This window comes from Oxyura jamaicensis, chromosome 12, assembly GCF_011077185.1.
Source record: "Oxyura jamaicensis isolate SHBP4307 breed ruddy duck chromosome 12, BPBGC_Ojam_1.0, whole genome shotgun sequence".
NCBI lineage: Eukaryota > Metazoa > Chordata > Aves > Anseriformes > Anatidae > Oxyura > Oxyura jamaicensis.
Window position 1 is genome coordinate 19,226,164 of NC_048904.1, and position 14,274 is coordinate 19,240,437.

The following is a 14,274-nucleotide window of genomic DNA, read 5'->3' on the forward strand; positions in this document are numbered from 1 at the left end:
TTAAGCATAGTTTATTAAATGGCAATAGTATTAGCATACAAATTACACTCAGAATAGGATAAACAGGTACAAGGATCATTAACATATAATATAGACAGTTGGATCTCAGATGGGACTCAGTGGGACCTTTTCAAAAATACCAGAGCTGTCATCAGCAGGTACAATTCATTCACTCAGTCAAACTTTACTCGCATTTACGTCTGCATAAATCAGTAGGAATTCTGAGTCACTTGAGATCTGTGCTCAAGTGGCTGTCCCTTGCTTGCTTCTCCTTGTGCTTTTTAATTCAGCCTCTCTCATGCTTACCAATCTTTGCAAAATTAGAAAAGTCAGTTATTGTCTCAACGTCTGCTAGCATACCTGAATACATTTATAAACAATAGCTTTTCATAGCCTGTGAAAGCAACAGTGGTTTTGCTTTTGAGCACTATAGTGAGACTGAGAAGACATGGTTTCAAATAGGATTTCTCAGATAATAAAAATTACTTTGCCTCTGATTTCATCAGATCCAGCATACTCCCTTTTTATCTGCACAGTGCCGTGATGATGACTTCAATAACATTATGAGGTGTCTGACACTTGATGTTAGAGGCAGACAGGAGAAAAGAAGGGTGAATCTTTACATCAAGTATCAGGGTTACTTTATTTTGAAAGGAATTATTTTATGCCCTTGAAAAGATAACTGTACTACTGGAAGTGCTGAAATCTGCAGACATAGGTTTGAATCACCCCTAGTATTACACCAATGCAGCTCAGCTGAGATTTTGATGGAGATTTCAAAGACATTTGCTGTATTGAATTAATGTAATTCACATCCACAAATTAAAATTGTACCTCTCTAAAACAGATAGGCTGAACAATACAGCAGTGCACAAAACACTTCAAAATCTAATGAGTTGACACCTCTTTCTTTTCTCAGATTTTATTTTTCTATCGGCCTTGCTAAATACATATTATTCTTTCATGCTCTTAAGATCAAAGCAAATAGCCATCAACAATCTTTTGTTCACATGAGACTACACTTTCGGAGATGGTTTGTTTGGCCTGGTTAATTAAAAGCTGTACCTATCATCCCTGCTTGATTTCTCAAGTTCTTTACTTAAAAAGTATGTGTGACAATTTTAATGAGCTCTCACTTCTTCCCAATTTTGTGTCTTCTGCAGAAACACTGCAAACTATTCTTTTGAACATTACGCAGAGTTTTGACTCCAGTAGATCTTGGGTAGCCTGTTTTCCCGTCTCACATGTAGCACTTATCTTCAACATTAATGGAGTCACTTAGGGAGGGCAAGGACACGGATCAATCCCATGAAATTACCAAGTTAAAAGCACACAAAAGGACATCACACTGTGCTTAACTGGGGAAAAAGCTTCTCCCAAGCTGTTGTGTGACTGAAGGTTCATGGAGGCTCAGATTGCTGTGGATCCATTCCTGGAATCTCTTGTCATCCTGCTCAGAAAGGCACCACCTCTGGAGCCAAACCCTGGCCTGGGGCTCCCTTGGCTCTCCTGGGTATGTCCTCAAACTGGGCTTTGACAGCTGTCTTACACTCACATGATCCACTTGGAGTGAACTTCATCCACCATACCCATCTCTTTGTGGGGCAGGTTCCCAGGCTGGTTACATATGGAACGGTATTTCAGAGCATTTCCAGCTCCAGCTCATGTGTGCTGGAACGTTGTATGAGTTTATATCACCGGGTTTTCTTCTCTTCATTTCCTCATGGTATCTTTACTTAACTGAGCTATTTACCCAGAGGTGGCACCTGCAGAATTCAGGCAGGAACATCTGCATCAGCACGAGCCTGATAAGCACTGAAGCATTTTGTAAGTCAGAGGTGCCTACGCGATCCCTTGCTGCAGCAGGACTTCATGGACAGCTGTGTCCCAAGTAGCTCCTTTCATTCTTCTTTCTCCTCTTTTACCAGGGACATATTTATCAGCAAGTTAACTTTTCTGTCTTGTCACACTACTTGAAGTTACCTTGTCTCCTGATGCAAATGGTAAGAATTATTTTCTATAGCCTTCACACAGTCTAAAATGTTGTGAAAAGTAACGGTTTTCAGCGAGCCTTTCAGCAGGTGAGACATGCATTTCACAGCTTCTTTTTAAATCGTTTGTAAGAGCTTGATTTGAAGCCCATTAAAGGAAATATTCCCACTGCTGTCAGAATCACAGTGCCTTTGTTTGGAAGATAAATGGAAGAGGACAGAGTGCAGCCCCTCTGAACCCACCCATGGCACAAAGTCGTGGCTCTGAGGAAGTTTATGTCAACTTTGCCGTTCATGGCAACTGGGTCAGTATTTTGCAGAACTTTTTTCCCATGCATTTGAAATGCATCATGTTGATTTTCTGCTGTGTTCTGCCTTCTCATCCCTATCCTGACGCAGACCTTGGTACATCTGGAAATTACTTTTTTTTTTTTTCTCTTTTTTTTTTTTCTTTTTTTTTTTTTCCCTTTAATTCCCTTTGCTGCTAGCTATTTACCCTAGATCTCACTGTGTTTTTACATAAATTCTGCCCAAATATTGTATTTACAGGTAGCTCCCTAATTGTCTTTAGGTAACGTGACCTCTGTTTCAAGCAGCTCTGAAGCTTTTGTTAGCTCATGGCTTGTCTTTGCTGAGCTCTGTTTTGATCTTCTGAAAGAGCCATTCCAGCCCCAGCCTGTCCGGTTGTGGAAGTATTGCTTCAGAACAGCATTTCTAAAGATCAAACATTACCTCATCAGCACTTGAGTGGGTACAAACCCCTCTTAGTGAATAAACCACGAAGCTGTGAATTATTCAGAGCTCAATTCCTAACAAAGAATACATAAAAAAAAAAAAAAAAAAAAAAAAAAGGCTAAGGTAGACATCACTAAACTTCAGTGAAAAAGCCATAACCAGTAATCCTTAGAGGGCTAAGCACAGAGCCTGTGCATTCAAAGATTCTTCCCTTTATATTGTGTATTTTTATAAACTCTTTTTTCCTGGATATTTACTTATAGTGGAAGCTTCTGGGGACTAGGATTGTCTGGCTTTGCCTCATGCCCACTTCTAGATTCCAGGCTGTACGTAGAGCTTTTCGGTACAACTGCAGGAAAAATAATAAGGCATCAATATTTGATGGTGAGAGAGACGCTAAGTTGTCTCATTATATCTTATAATTCAGGTATCCAATTTATGAGCGTTTGCTGATCCACAGTTGAGTATCTGTTGGCACCGTAATGAAGCCACCATACATTAGCTAACCAGTCAATTGAATCAACTATTTTATCACCAGCAGCTTCTGATGACAGTGTTTTATTGTGGCTGGTACAAACTGGTGCGAAGAAATGCATCATTAATGCAAAGAACATTGCAAAGGCAGAAGTGAGAAACCTGTAAGTGTTTCCCCATATTTAAACCTGCCTCTGAAATATTGTCCTCGGGTGTCTCCCCACACCAAGGAGATGCACTTATAACCTCAGGTTTCTTGCTTATTCATCCTTCCTTATCTGAAAATGTTGTTTGGTTGAAACATCATTACGTTAGAGTGTACTTTGTTGATTTGTATTTTGCTCCTCTCCGATGTATTTGGATATATATTAATAAATGGATACATTAATGTGTTTATATGATAGATTATTAAACCCCAACTTATTTTCTCATCATACTACAAATTGCAGGCAAGCAGCCACTGCAGTACCTGGTGATTATTGCCAAGGTAACAAAGATTTTTCATTCAAACCTGAATCCCTTTCCCTCTCAGCTCCGCAGCCCAGTGAGAGACGCTGCGGGGAGCAGGGGCCACATGAGCACCATGGAGGATCTGGGCGGCAGGAGAGTGTCCTCGCTGCCATGCAGATGTCCCAGCTCAGGCTCCTCACTCCTAAATCTGCCCCTGAGCAGGGGCAAGTCTTTTGCAGAGTCAGGACTTTGCAAGGAGAGAAATGAAGGGAAGAAGAAGCATGCATCACAGCAGGTGAAAAATGGAGATTGCAAGGTGAATTCAATCAGCACTGAGGCACAGGGGAGCATCCTGCTGGTTCAGCAGTGGGAGCAAATGGAGGGGGGATGGAGCACACGGCCTCCAGAACAGCACATCCCCACCGTCCTGTCCCCATGGGTGTGCTCCCCTCCATCCACCTTGTGTCTCTGCTGCAGCCCCTGCTTTGCAGCTCCCTGGCAGGGCTGCAGGATGGCTTGGCCTCCGTGTTTCAACACAGGGTCAGAAATCTGAGTCTGGCGCTTCCCTCCATCAGCTGCGAGGCTGGGAGAGGGTAATGGGAAGCAGAACAAGGCCTGATGTGTTTTATGCTTATAGCTACAAGCATATAAATACAAGAGTGGAATACAACAAGATGCTGTGATGGTTTTTTGTGATTTAACAGCTATGATAGTACTGCCAGCTTCAACTTCTGCTCTTGTTATTGTTCGTTTCCTTTAATAATTCATTACATCATCCAATCTTATGTTGTCAGTAATAAATATTGAATATCCAAGCTGTGATGCATGAATTAGATATTTTCTTTTTATAAAAGGATTCTTGTACTAGATTTAAATGTCAATTAAAAGAAGAATATAAAAGAATAATGCAGTGCTTCTGTGAGTACTGGAATGAATGAAGCCTCTCTTCTCTTGGATTTATGGCTTACATCTGGATTTTGTCAGATCTAGGAAAACACAGGGTCTGAGCGCTGCTCTTCCCTGTTAGGTGCAGATTCTCTGATGCCTACTAAGCAGCGTGCTCACACAGTGGCCACACTGGCAGGAAGGGCTCTACATGGAAACCCTGACCCCATTTTCTTGAGACTTCAAGGAACTTCATGCCTTTCAGCCCACTGTCCTTCTGAGCTCAGAAAAAATTAACCAAAACTTCAACATCTACCAGAGGCAACAGGTGGATGGAAGAACTGGCACAAAATAAATAAAATTTTATGGGATAATATTACTTTCTGTCCTAAAGTTCACTCCCCAGATAATTCAATTTTCATTTTGAAACTCTCTGCCTTTACTAGATGCATGTTCTGTGTATTTGTGAAGGAAATCCCCAAACCCTGAAGCTCTGTTCTTGTATGTAAAAGCAAAAAGGTTCCCAGCATGCCGTGAAAGCCTACCTAAAGAAAACTTGAGCTGAACACTGTGCTGGCTTATACCCTAATTTATCTCATTGACAAGAAGAGGCATGTAAACAAGCTTAGAAATTAATTTTGTCCATAAAACCCAGGAGTGGTTCTGAAATTACTATTAAATGCAATTTACCCAATCCTCAGCAAACTGGTGTGAACAACATAGTGACTAACAAGGTGATTTGAGGGCCCTGTGAGACAGCGGTGTATTTGATTTGGCTCCTTGGCTTGTGAGATGGCATTTCAGCATCTCAGCTAGTCTGCTAATGTCTTTTAATAATCCTGACTAAATTGCACAGGCAGCTGGCCTCAGACATAACATTAGTATAGCATCAGAACATTGAGATCTGGAAAAAAAGCTCCCTATGGTAAAATATAGCACAATTAGGTAACAAGTTGGGTCTTCCTTCATTCTCTTGAGACTCTTAATTTTACTGCAAGTGAACTAGATAAGTTAATGGTCAATTGCAGTACGTCAATACAACTTTCCCAATATAGAAATCAATAATAAGGAGAGGTGAAAATTAGTTGATACATATTCCCTATGCTGTAGAAGAGAAAAAGCATACTGGAGGCATTGAAATATTAGAAAAAAAACATTCAATTTTTATTTACATTCTTGAAACAGAAGTATTTATTTTTTCATATTTTTCTTTTTTTGTGTGTGTTTGCTTGTTTATTTTCCCAGGACCATCTTCCTTGAGGATGGCAGTCTCAGGCTCTACAACATCACCAAGTCAGATGAAGGGGTGTACACTTGTATAGCAACAAACCAATTTGGAATTGCCAGAAATTCAGGGAGCCTGACTGTGAAAGGTACTTTAGTATTTTTCTTTGGGCTTTATGAATGTTAGAACGCATTTTTTTTGCTGTTGTTCTTTATTTTTATTTCACAGGGATGCCCAAAACTCTGCTAGTCAGTATTCCAATCAATAATGACAGGTTTTTACTTGCAGTTTACAGCTTAAAATGCTTTCAGCAAGGGAAACCTCATGACCACACCAGTTCGATGATCAATTTGTTTATCAGCAAGATCTCCCAAGATATCAACAGAAATGTACAGTAGCATTAATAACAATATTTGCACTGCAGTACCACGTAGATGTCGCAGACATGGGCTGCACTGTTGCAGTTTGGTGGGCCCTGTGCAGTGTGTTTACATGAATTTGTTCAGCTTGTTTATACTTTCTATCCCATCAGAGATTCAGAAGAGACTTTAAAGCTGGGGTATAAAAAAGAGAACTAATCTGAAAATCAGGTGGATTTATTTTCTTCAGCACAGATACATGTCGCGCAGATATATGTTGCATATGTTGCATCCCTGCAGATCTGAAAGCCACCCACTCCTCCTCTGCGTCCCAGCTGCTGCGTGCTACTTTGGCAAAAAAACGCTAAAACAAATCAGAGCCAAGTGAAAACTATTCTTTATGTCTTCACTTGGCTTTTGACTCTGAGTATTAAAATGTCCATCCTCCACAACCCTTCCCCAGTCTAATTGCTGCATTAACAATAAAGTAAAGAATCTGCTAAAATATCTTCTCTGCTTTTAGACTACTTTGTTTTCCTGGATACAGTCTGAAAGTATTTGATTTTTTTTTGTTTACATTTCCTTACATTTTATTTTTGCTTCACTTAAACCATTTTGACAGTTAGCTACCGAACCATGTAACTAAGCAAGTCTTTTTCTGAAGGAAGAATGAGGAACATCCTCCTTGCACATTATCATTATTTTCTTCTCCATAATGAATATGAACTAAAATTTAAATTCTCTCCTTCCAAAGAAAACAACTTGTCTCTTTGAAAGTCTTTGAACTTATGGGTAGTTATAAAAAAAAAAAAAAAAAATTGTATGTCCTCTAAGAAAAAGTGACTGGTGGGAACTCATGCGATACTGGATAGTGTAACTACAAAGTTAGTACATGATCCTGGAAGGTGGGCACTGGCAGAAAACAGCCCTTTGCGCAAGGTCCGACGTGGGTTGTAGTCTCTGGTTGCTGCAGTGGGCATCATTTGGGCACATGGCTACGCTCAGTTTCACCTGGCGTAGTGATGCTCTACAGGGTGTCTTTCCTGTTGTGTTTTTACCCATTTTTGAAACACAGATAAATGCATCATGGAAGACATTAAAGTCTATTACATCCAAAACAGTCCTTTGCTTCAAGTTTTTGCTACGCTGATGGATGGTCTATCTCCATTAGGAAAAAGTGTTAGTACCAACTTATATCTCAGGTGGTCTAGTCCAGAGCTGGAGGACATAAAACGAGATACTGTTTGTGTAGCTGTTCCTGTGAGCAGCATGTGAAATGAATGTGCTCTATATCCTCTGATGTTTTATCAATGAGGGAAAAAAAAAAAAAGGAAAACAGAGACAAACTTAACATGTTTTCTTTCTCTTTGTTCCTGCATGATCTTTTCAATGCAGATGTTTTCTTTTACATATTTGTATATATTTGTTGATTTTAAATGAGAACAAGTTAAAATATGGAACTTGTGATAGTATAGTAAACATATTTATCAGTTTTTCAAAAGAGCTAACATTAATAATGGTTGCAGTTACAAGAAGAGCATGTTATTAAATACAATTTGTAATTCTGTCTATTTTCTTTTCTTTTTTTTTTTCCTTTTTTTTTTTTTCTTTTTCTTTGTGACTTCAGAATGTTTACTGTAGCTTGCAGGAATGTCCTTCCTCCTAACCTACTGCAGCTGTCTAAAACTGCTTCATACTCATACTATGAAAGAGCAATTAGCATTGATGCAGTGCAATGTGTACTCTGAGATGATGTTACAGCACAGCTAGCAGTGAATAAACCAAGAAGTTTAGGGTTTAGGCAGCTCTGACTTCATTAAAGTTAGATACCATTTCACATACCACATATATACATCCTAATGAAGCAATATGGGAAAATCACATTAAAAAAATGAAAAAAAAAAATATTTTGTTTGGCATTTACAAAGTTTATTAAAACACTCAGTAACAACATGGTATAAAAATGATCTTGTTTGCAGGGAACATTTGTTTTTGTTTCCCCTCTGGAGAAGTTTTGGCTGTTCAATTATAGGCCTCATTGCTTCAGCATTATTTTCAACTGAAATGTCAGAACTTCGAAAAGCATATCTAATGTGCAAATTAAGTTTATTGCTGCTCATTGAGTTGTTTATTCTTTGTGTGAGAAGTCTTTATTATACCTCAAGTACTCACAACATCTTATCTATTTTCTCCTCTGGAATGGGATTTGCCATATAATACATGTCTGCAGTTGCTAAGCAAGATAGATAGATAATGTAGATCCAAGAGCTTTTAAGAAGCTTTTAAAAGTATTTGAGGTAGTAGTCTTAAAGACAACTCCATAAAAGAAGCAGAAATTATCACACAAGTGAACCACTCTGCATCAGTGGTATTACTGGATATGAGAACACGAGATACAAGAGGATGATAATCTCATAATAAAATTGATTTTTATTAACACTGCTAAAAAACACACCTCACATACAAACTCAGTATAATTCCCAAAAGATCAGTCTTCAACATTTATTTGGTGGAGGCAAATAGGTTCCTACTAATAAGGAACTCGAGTTCTTATGGAATTAGCAGCATATAATTATTGGGATTTGTCATGTTAGAAGAAATCTTTATGTTCTGTTCCAAAATATCAGTTCAGTAGTGAGTTCCATTCAATGCAGTTCTTCAAAATATTTATCCTAAGGTTCTCATTCAACAGGTTTTTAACAGAGAAATGATCTCTGAAATATTTAACCCGTCTAATAACATTATATAACGGGATTGCATTTCTATTATCTCATCTCTTTGGAGGTGTGATCAAATAATGGCACAAGAAATAGTATTACTGACCTTATGATGTAACCATAATAATATTGTAACTTTCTGTTGAAAAAGACTTTTCAAAAATTCCCAACCATTTTAATCACAACAAACTAATGGTCCCTTCCTGTACAACAGACAACGGGCTCTGATAGAGTCTTAAAAATTTCACAATTAAAAAAAATAACATCATTTGTTATTTGTATTCTATGGTTTTCAGAATCACAGAATCACAGAATAGTCTAGGTTATTGAATCTGATTACAAATTTTATGCAGTCTTAATTGTATCATTCTTGCTTACTTTTGCTTTAATTTTTCCATAGAAATAAATGGATTTTTTTTTAAAAAAAGAATCATTTATACAAGTAACATAATTTCATAGAATCATGTTATTTGTGTTGATCTATTTCAGTTGTGAGAATAATAGTGGAGGAAAAAAAGAGTAAGAAAAGAAAACTTTGTAGAAGTGTTCTGTAGTTCCCAGATACTTTTCAACATTATTCTATAAAAGTTACCTGTTCTTCACAATGGAATTACTTCACTTGAGATTTATGGAGCCAAGTTCTTTGCCAATGTGTGCTGAAATCAGTGGAGTTGTGCCAACAGAGAATATGGCCCTTGAATCATCTGGAATTTATTGTATGTGACACTCTGCTTCCAGGGAGAAGAAGAGATTGCTTTAATTTAATGATCAAGAATCTTCCAGACTTTCATCTGAGTCCTTCACATCTCTGCAGTCCTTGACTTCAGACGATCTGATGGTGCTACCATGATGACAGTTTTACATAGTCATGAAGAGCAATCAGAGCAGACAGAGAAATATAAGAAAGTGTTCCAAGTCTGAGCTCTAGAACCTCTGATGCTCTCTCTAGACAGCCAGCTTTGTAATGATTCTGGAACAAGAAAATAATAATAATTAAAAAAAAAAAAAAAAAAAAAAAACTTATTTACTTATAACGATAGAAATCTCTGTTCACTTTCCTTGGATAGTGTTACATGATGTTTGCAGCAGGTATAACACTGAAACCAGTGATTTTTTACTATTTTTTATTATTATTATTATTATTATTGAAAGGCTGGCAGAAAGTGCAACATTCTACGTTGTTGCTACTTGACCAGTGCTATAACAATCACTCACCCAGCACAGCTCAGATGCTGGGAAGAAGCCGGTCAGGTTATTGCCTGTGTGTACATACATATTAATCAGTTAACACAATGTTGGTAACAGTCTGAAGAAAAATGTCTTTGAAGGTGAGGTGTTGGATGTCCTGTAATGCATGAACATTTTGGAACCATGACCTTGGTAACTGAAATCCCGAATTTTCACATGCATTTCTAACACACAGGGTTAAGCCAGAATGAACACAAAACTAATACAGCTTCTGCACATTTTCTTCTCCTCCTCTCACATTATTTTCAGAACGCATTAATATTGTTGAATAGATTCTGCTCTCATTTTATTCATGTGCCTCTCAGTTCTCACCATTTTATAACACTTTCATGCACAAAAGCTTTATTCAAGGGAATTGCTTACAACAAAGTGGTTGTTATCTCTAATCTATCTGCCAGTCATAACAACAAAAGTGAAGTCATATAAATCCATTTCTTTCCCCTTCAGCAAACTACTAGTTCCCTTAATAAGATCTGCAACTTTGCTTCCCGGTGTAAGGGGTTAAAAAAGATTACACAGATAGTTTTTCTGTCTGTTGTGGTATTTTCTCTGAAGCTGTAATGTAAACACTGCAGTGAGGTACAGCTAACATTTATATAGATTAGGGATCTCGATGTATATTGTAAGCAGAGACAGATACCGATTTTGTTGCAGCAGTTTCCTGCAAGGAGGGATTTTCAAGTCCGAAGAACTGTGGGCATATTTCTAACAGTCTTAATAATGAATTCTGCACTTTTTAAGCCAAAATCATATCTATCGACTCTGGGTTTTACAAAGTAACATATGACTAATTTAGCATGTTGCCTCTGACATCTGCTCACTCTCAGAGCACACAGAGTGCTCATTGTATTGATACTGCAAAAGTAATAGGCTACACATGGGTAAGAGTGTTCTCAAATCATCATCATATTAGAGATAATCTTCTTTATTATGGAACATTCGGGCCAATTTTACATCATTTCACAAATGGCACAAAACTCATTCAAGATCTACTATTTTTATAAGCATTTTAATAAAAAGGATTTCTTTGTGTCTCCACAGAAAAGACTGTAATTACTATTCCACCTTCTAATATGGATGTAACAGTTGGAGAAAGCATAGTCCTTCCATGCCAGGTGTCTCATGACCCTTCCCTTGATGTGGTGTTCACGTGGTCATTCAATGGCAATAGAATTGATTTTAAAAGAGGAATACATCATTTTGAAAGAATTGGAGGGGTAAGTTTTTAAAACTCTTTAGTGCTTAAGGAAACTACTTGCCACAGTCTTTAGACCACACAAGCATTTTTCATAATTCTTCCATCGCTATTGATATGCATGGCAAATCATTGTTTCTTTACAAGGGCTGCAGCCATTTATTTTTCTTTCTTAAATTTCATAAAGGCACTTGAGTTATTTGTGAAGCCATAATAAAAATGTCCGCATGAAAGAAACTGATGATAGCTATGAATATTTTAATTTAAAAGCTGATTTTTTTTTTTTATTAATATTGAGCAATTTATAAAAATGTCCAGTATGGAAAGCATGTTGTGAGTGATTAGTTTACTTTCTTTGCATCTCCAGGAATCTGTTGGGGATTTGATGATAAGAAATATTCAGCTACATCATTCTGGGAAATATGTGTGCATGGTACAAACAACTTTAGACAGTCAATCTGCAGCAGTAGATATAATTGTAAGAGGTATGTTTCTTAATGTAGATTTTATATCCCCTGAAGGAATTAGTATTTCTTAACATCAGCTGTTATTTAAAAAGTCCTAGGATGACGATGCAACATTTCAGTAACACCATGGGAGATCTGTACAATTGTGCCATAGCCTTTTTTGAAAGTAAGTTTTTCTTGCCATGGAGTTCAACATGGTAGGACATAGGGAAGGCCTCCTCTTTCAACAGAATGGTGTCACCTACCATTGCTGGGCATCTCTGGGTCACAGCGTAGGCTGGAAAAATCAAAAGACCAGACCCCTTTCTACTCTTTAAAGATAACATGAAAGATCATTTTCTAGATCAACTAAGTGATAAGATTGAGGTTTTAGCTAATCCTTTTACTGCCAGCAGCAAGAGAAATGCTGTGATGGGAACAGATCCTCTTACCCCTAACAGGTATCAGAAATCTGTATAAAGCACCATCTTGCATTTTTGCTGAATGTTTGTTTTTCATTAAATTTCATAGGAACTCTATAGATGTTGTATGGTTCGATGAAAAACACACTGGGAAAATTTCTTTGTCAGTCTCTCTCTCTCTATAAAATATTATTATTATATCTATAATCCCCTTGTTTGTATTTTTTCTTAGTGGTAACATGAAAACATTCATTTTTTCTGACTTAAAACCCTTCATTAATTAAAAAATGTAATACAGACATGAAGCTATTATTTAGAGATTGTGCTAATTTTATGAAAATGAACCTTCATGAGTAATGCCACTGCCTTGAGTAAGTAAGAGTTGCACAACTCAGTCCGGCAATCAGTCTTTTTATATATATATAATACATTTGTCTTAAAATTATTTTCAAATTAGGCCCTCCAGGCCCACCAGAAGATGTTAAAGTCGAGCATATTTCTAGCACTACTGCTGTGTTATCCTGGAAGTCTGGAATAGATAATAATAGTCCAGTCCAGATCTACAGTGTTCAGACAAGGACTCCTTTCTCAGTGGGATGGCAGTCAGTTCCAACAGGTGAGCAATTTGAGAGTTGTCTTGTATTTTTTTGCATATACCATGAATTATTCCAAAAATACATTTTCATTGACATGTTTATCTTACTTTTAGATCCCGAAGTCCTTAATGGCAGGACTCACAAAGCAACAGTGGTTGACTTAAGCCCGTGGGTTGAGTATGAATTTCGCGTGGTTGCCAGTAACAGTGTTGGAATTGGGGAGCCAAGCAGACCATCAGCTCTACTGAAAACCAAAGCAGCAGGTAGATCCCTGGTTTCTCCTAGGCTTTTTTCTACACGGACACACTGCCAATTCCCCAGTGTGAGAGGTCTGCGGCAGCAGAGTCTCTCTCTTGCAGGGTTACTTATGTATTAGTCTGGCATTTTAACTTGTGGCTCCTATGTCTTGTTGATAGCACACCTGCGGTACTTGATGTGAGGGATGCTTGAACATGAGTTAGAATTACCCCATGTTTTCTCTCCAGTTCAAGATCACCTGGGCCAGCAATAAAGGCTGGGGCTGGCCCATGCTTTGATATGTCCCCCGAAATCCCCATGCCTGAACACAAACAATTGTTCAAGCAATTGTGGAGCAACTTCTGTTTTCTTCCAATTATAACTGCATTTATACACTGCTCCGGGACTTGAATAGAAAACGATAAAGCCAGCTCTCTGGAATTTCCTAGCACAAGCACATAAAGCTTTGCTGCAGAGGTTGTTTGATATGTGAGTGTCGGTACGGACAGGATATTGGCTTTAACTGGAGGAAATAAATTACAACATCCAAAGCCCAGTGAAGCTAATAGCTTCCACTGACTCCAGGACAGGATCCTTGCTATCAGTCTGTCTAACCTTTACACATTTATCTTCTGGGACTTGGAACCTCATGGGAAGAAGGCTCATTCTTGGATGACCAACACTGTCAGTCCTTTGACCTTCTCTGTTTGGTACAATTTATTTGAAGTCCAAACCTTTGCTTTGTTTTTATGCTTCTCTCAGCCCCCTGCTCATCAACTCTCTCCCACCTATAAAATCAGCATTTATAGGATGTAAAGCACTGAAAGGGAAGCAGCTTTTACAGTCCACTTTCTCCTCTCCTTTTATCTCATTTGCCATGCTCTGAAGTTTGACAAACTGCATTTCAAGACAGAACTCAAAATACAGTATTGGGAGGATTCACAAGGCTATGGTTAGAAAGAAACAATAAAATTAATATTTACCATGGCAATAGCATAAGGAACATTATTTCCTTACAGTATTGCCCAATTTTTGTTCACCAAAACAAACAGAAAGACTCACTTTAGGTTTTAGTAACTTAACCCCTTCACTCCTGTCAATCGTTCTGCTTCAAAGCATTGCTGTGCAGTGGGAGGAATAAAGGCTTGTCTTTAATTTTTATCAGGATAGGAAACTGAATACAGCATTGAAGTGAGGAGAGCAAGACTGGCAGTGAAGGATAAATGCAAACTTAGCTGTTTTAATAGCTATTTTGCCAGCTAAAATCTGAGCATTAGTAGATTTGTGGATGCAA

General features: G+C 37.9%; 1 protein-coding gene across 12 annotated transcripts in view; it reads left to right on the top strand.

Annotated features, from left to right (window-relative positions):
- Positions 1-14,274, top strand: part of CNTN6 (contactin 6) — a 140,428-nt gene that overhangs the window by 112,344 nt on the left and 13,810 nt on the right. For all 12 annotated transcript variants that reach the window (XM_035337525.1, XM_035337524.1, XM_035337527.1 and 9 more), the window contains 5 exons: positions 5,781-5,908; positions 11,126-11,301; positions 11,647-11,764; positions 12,605-12,763; positions 12,857-13,006. In XM_035337525.1, the coding sequence (XP_035193416.1) occupies positions 5,781-5,908; positions 11,126-11,301; positions 11,647-11,764; positions 12,605-12,763; positions 12,857-13,006 (731 nt within the window). The remainder of the gene's footprint in view (positions 1-5,780; positions 5,909-11,125; positions 11,302-11,646; positions 11,765-12,604; positions 12,764-12,856; positions 13,007-14,274) is intronic.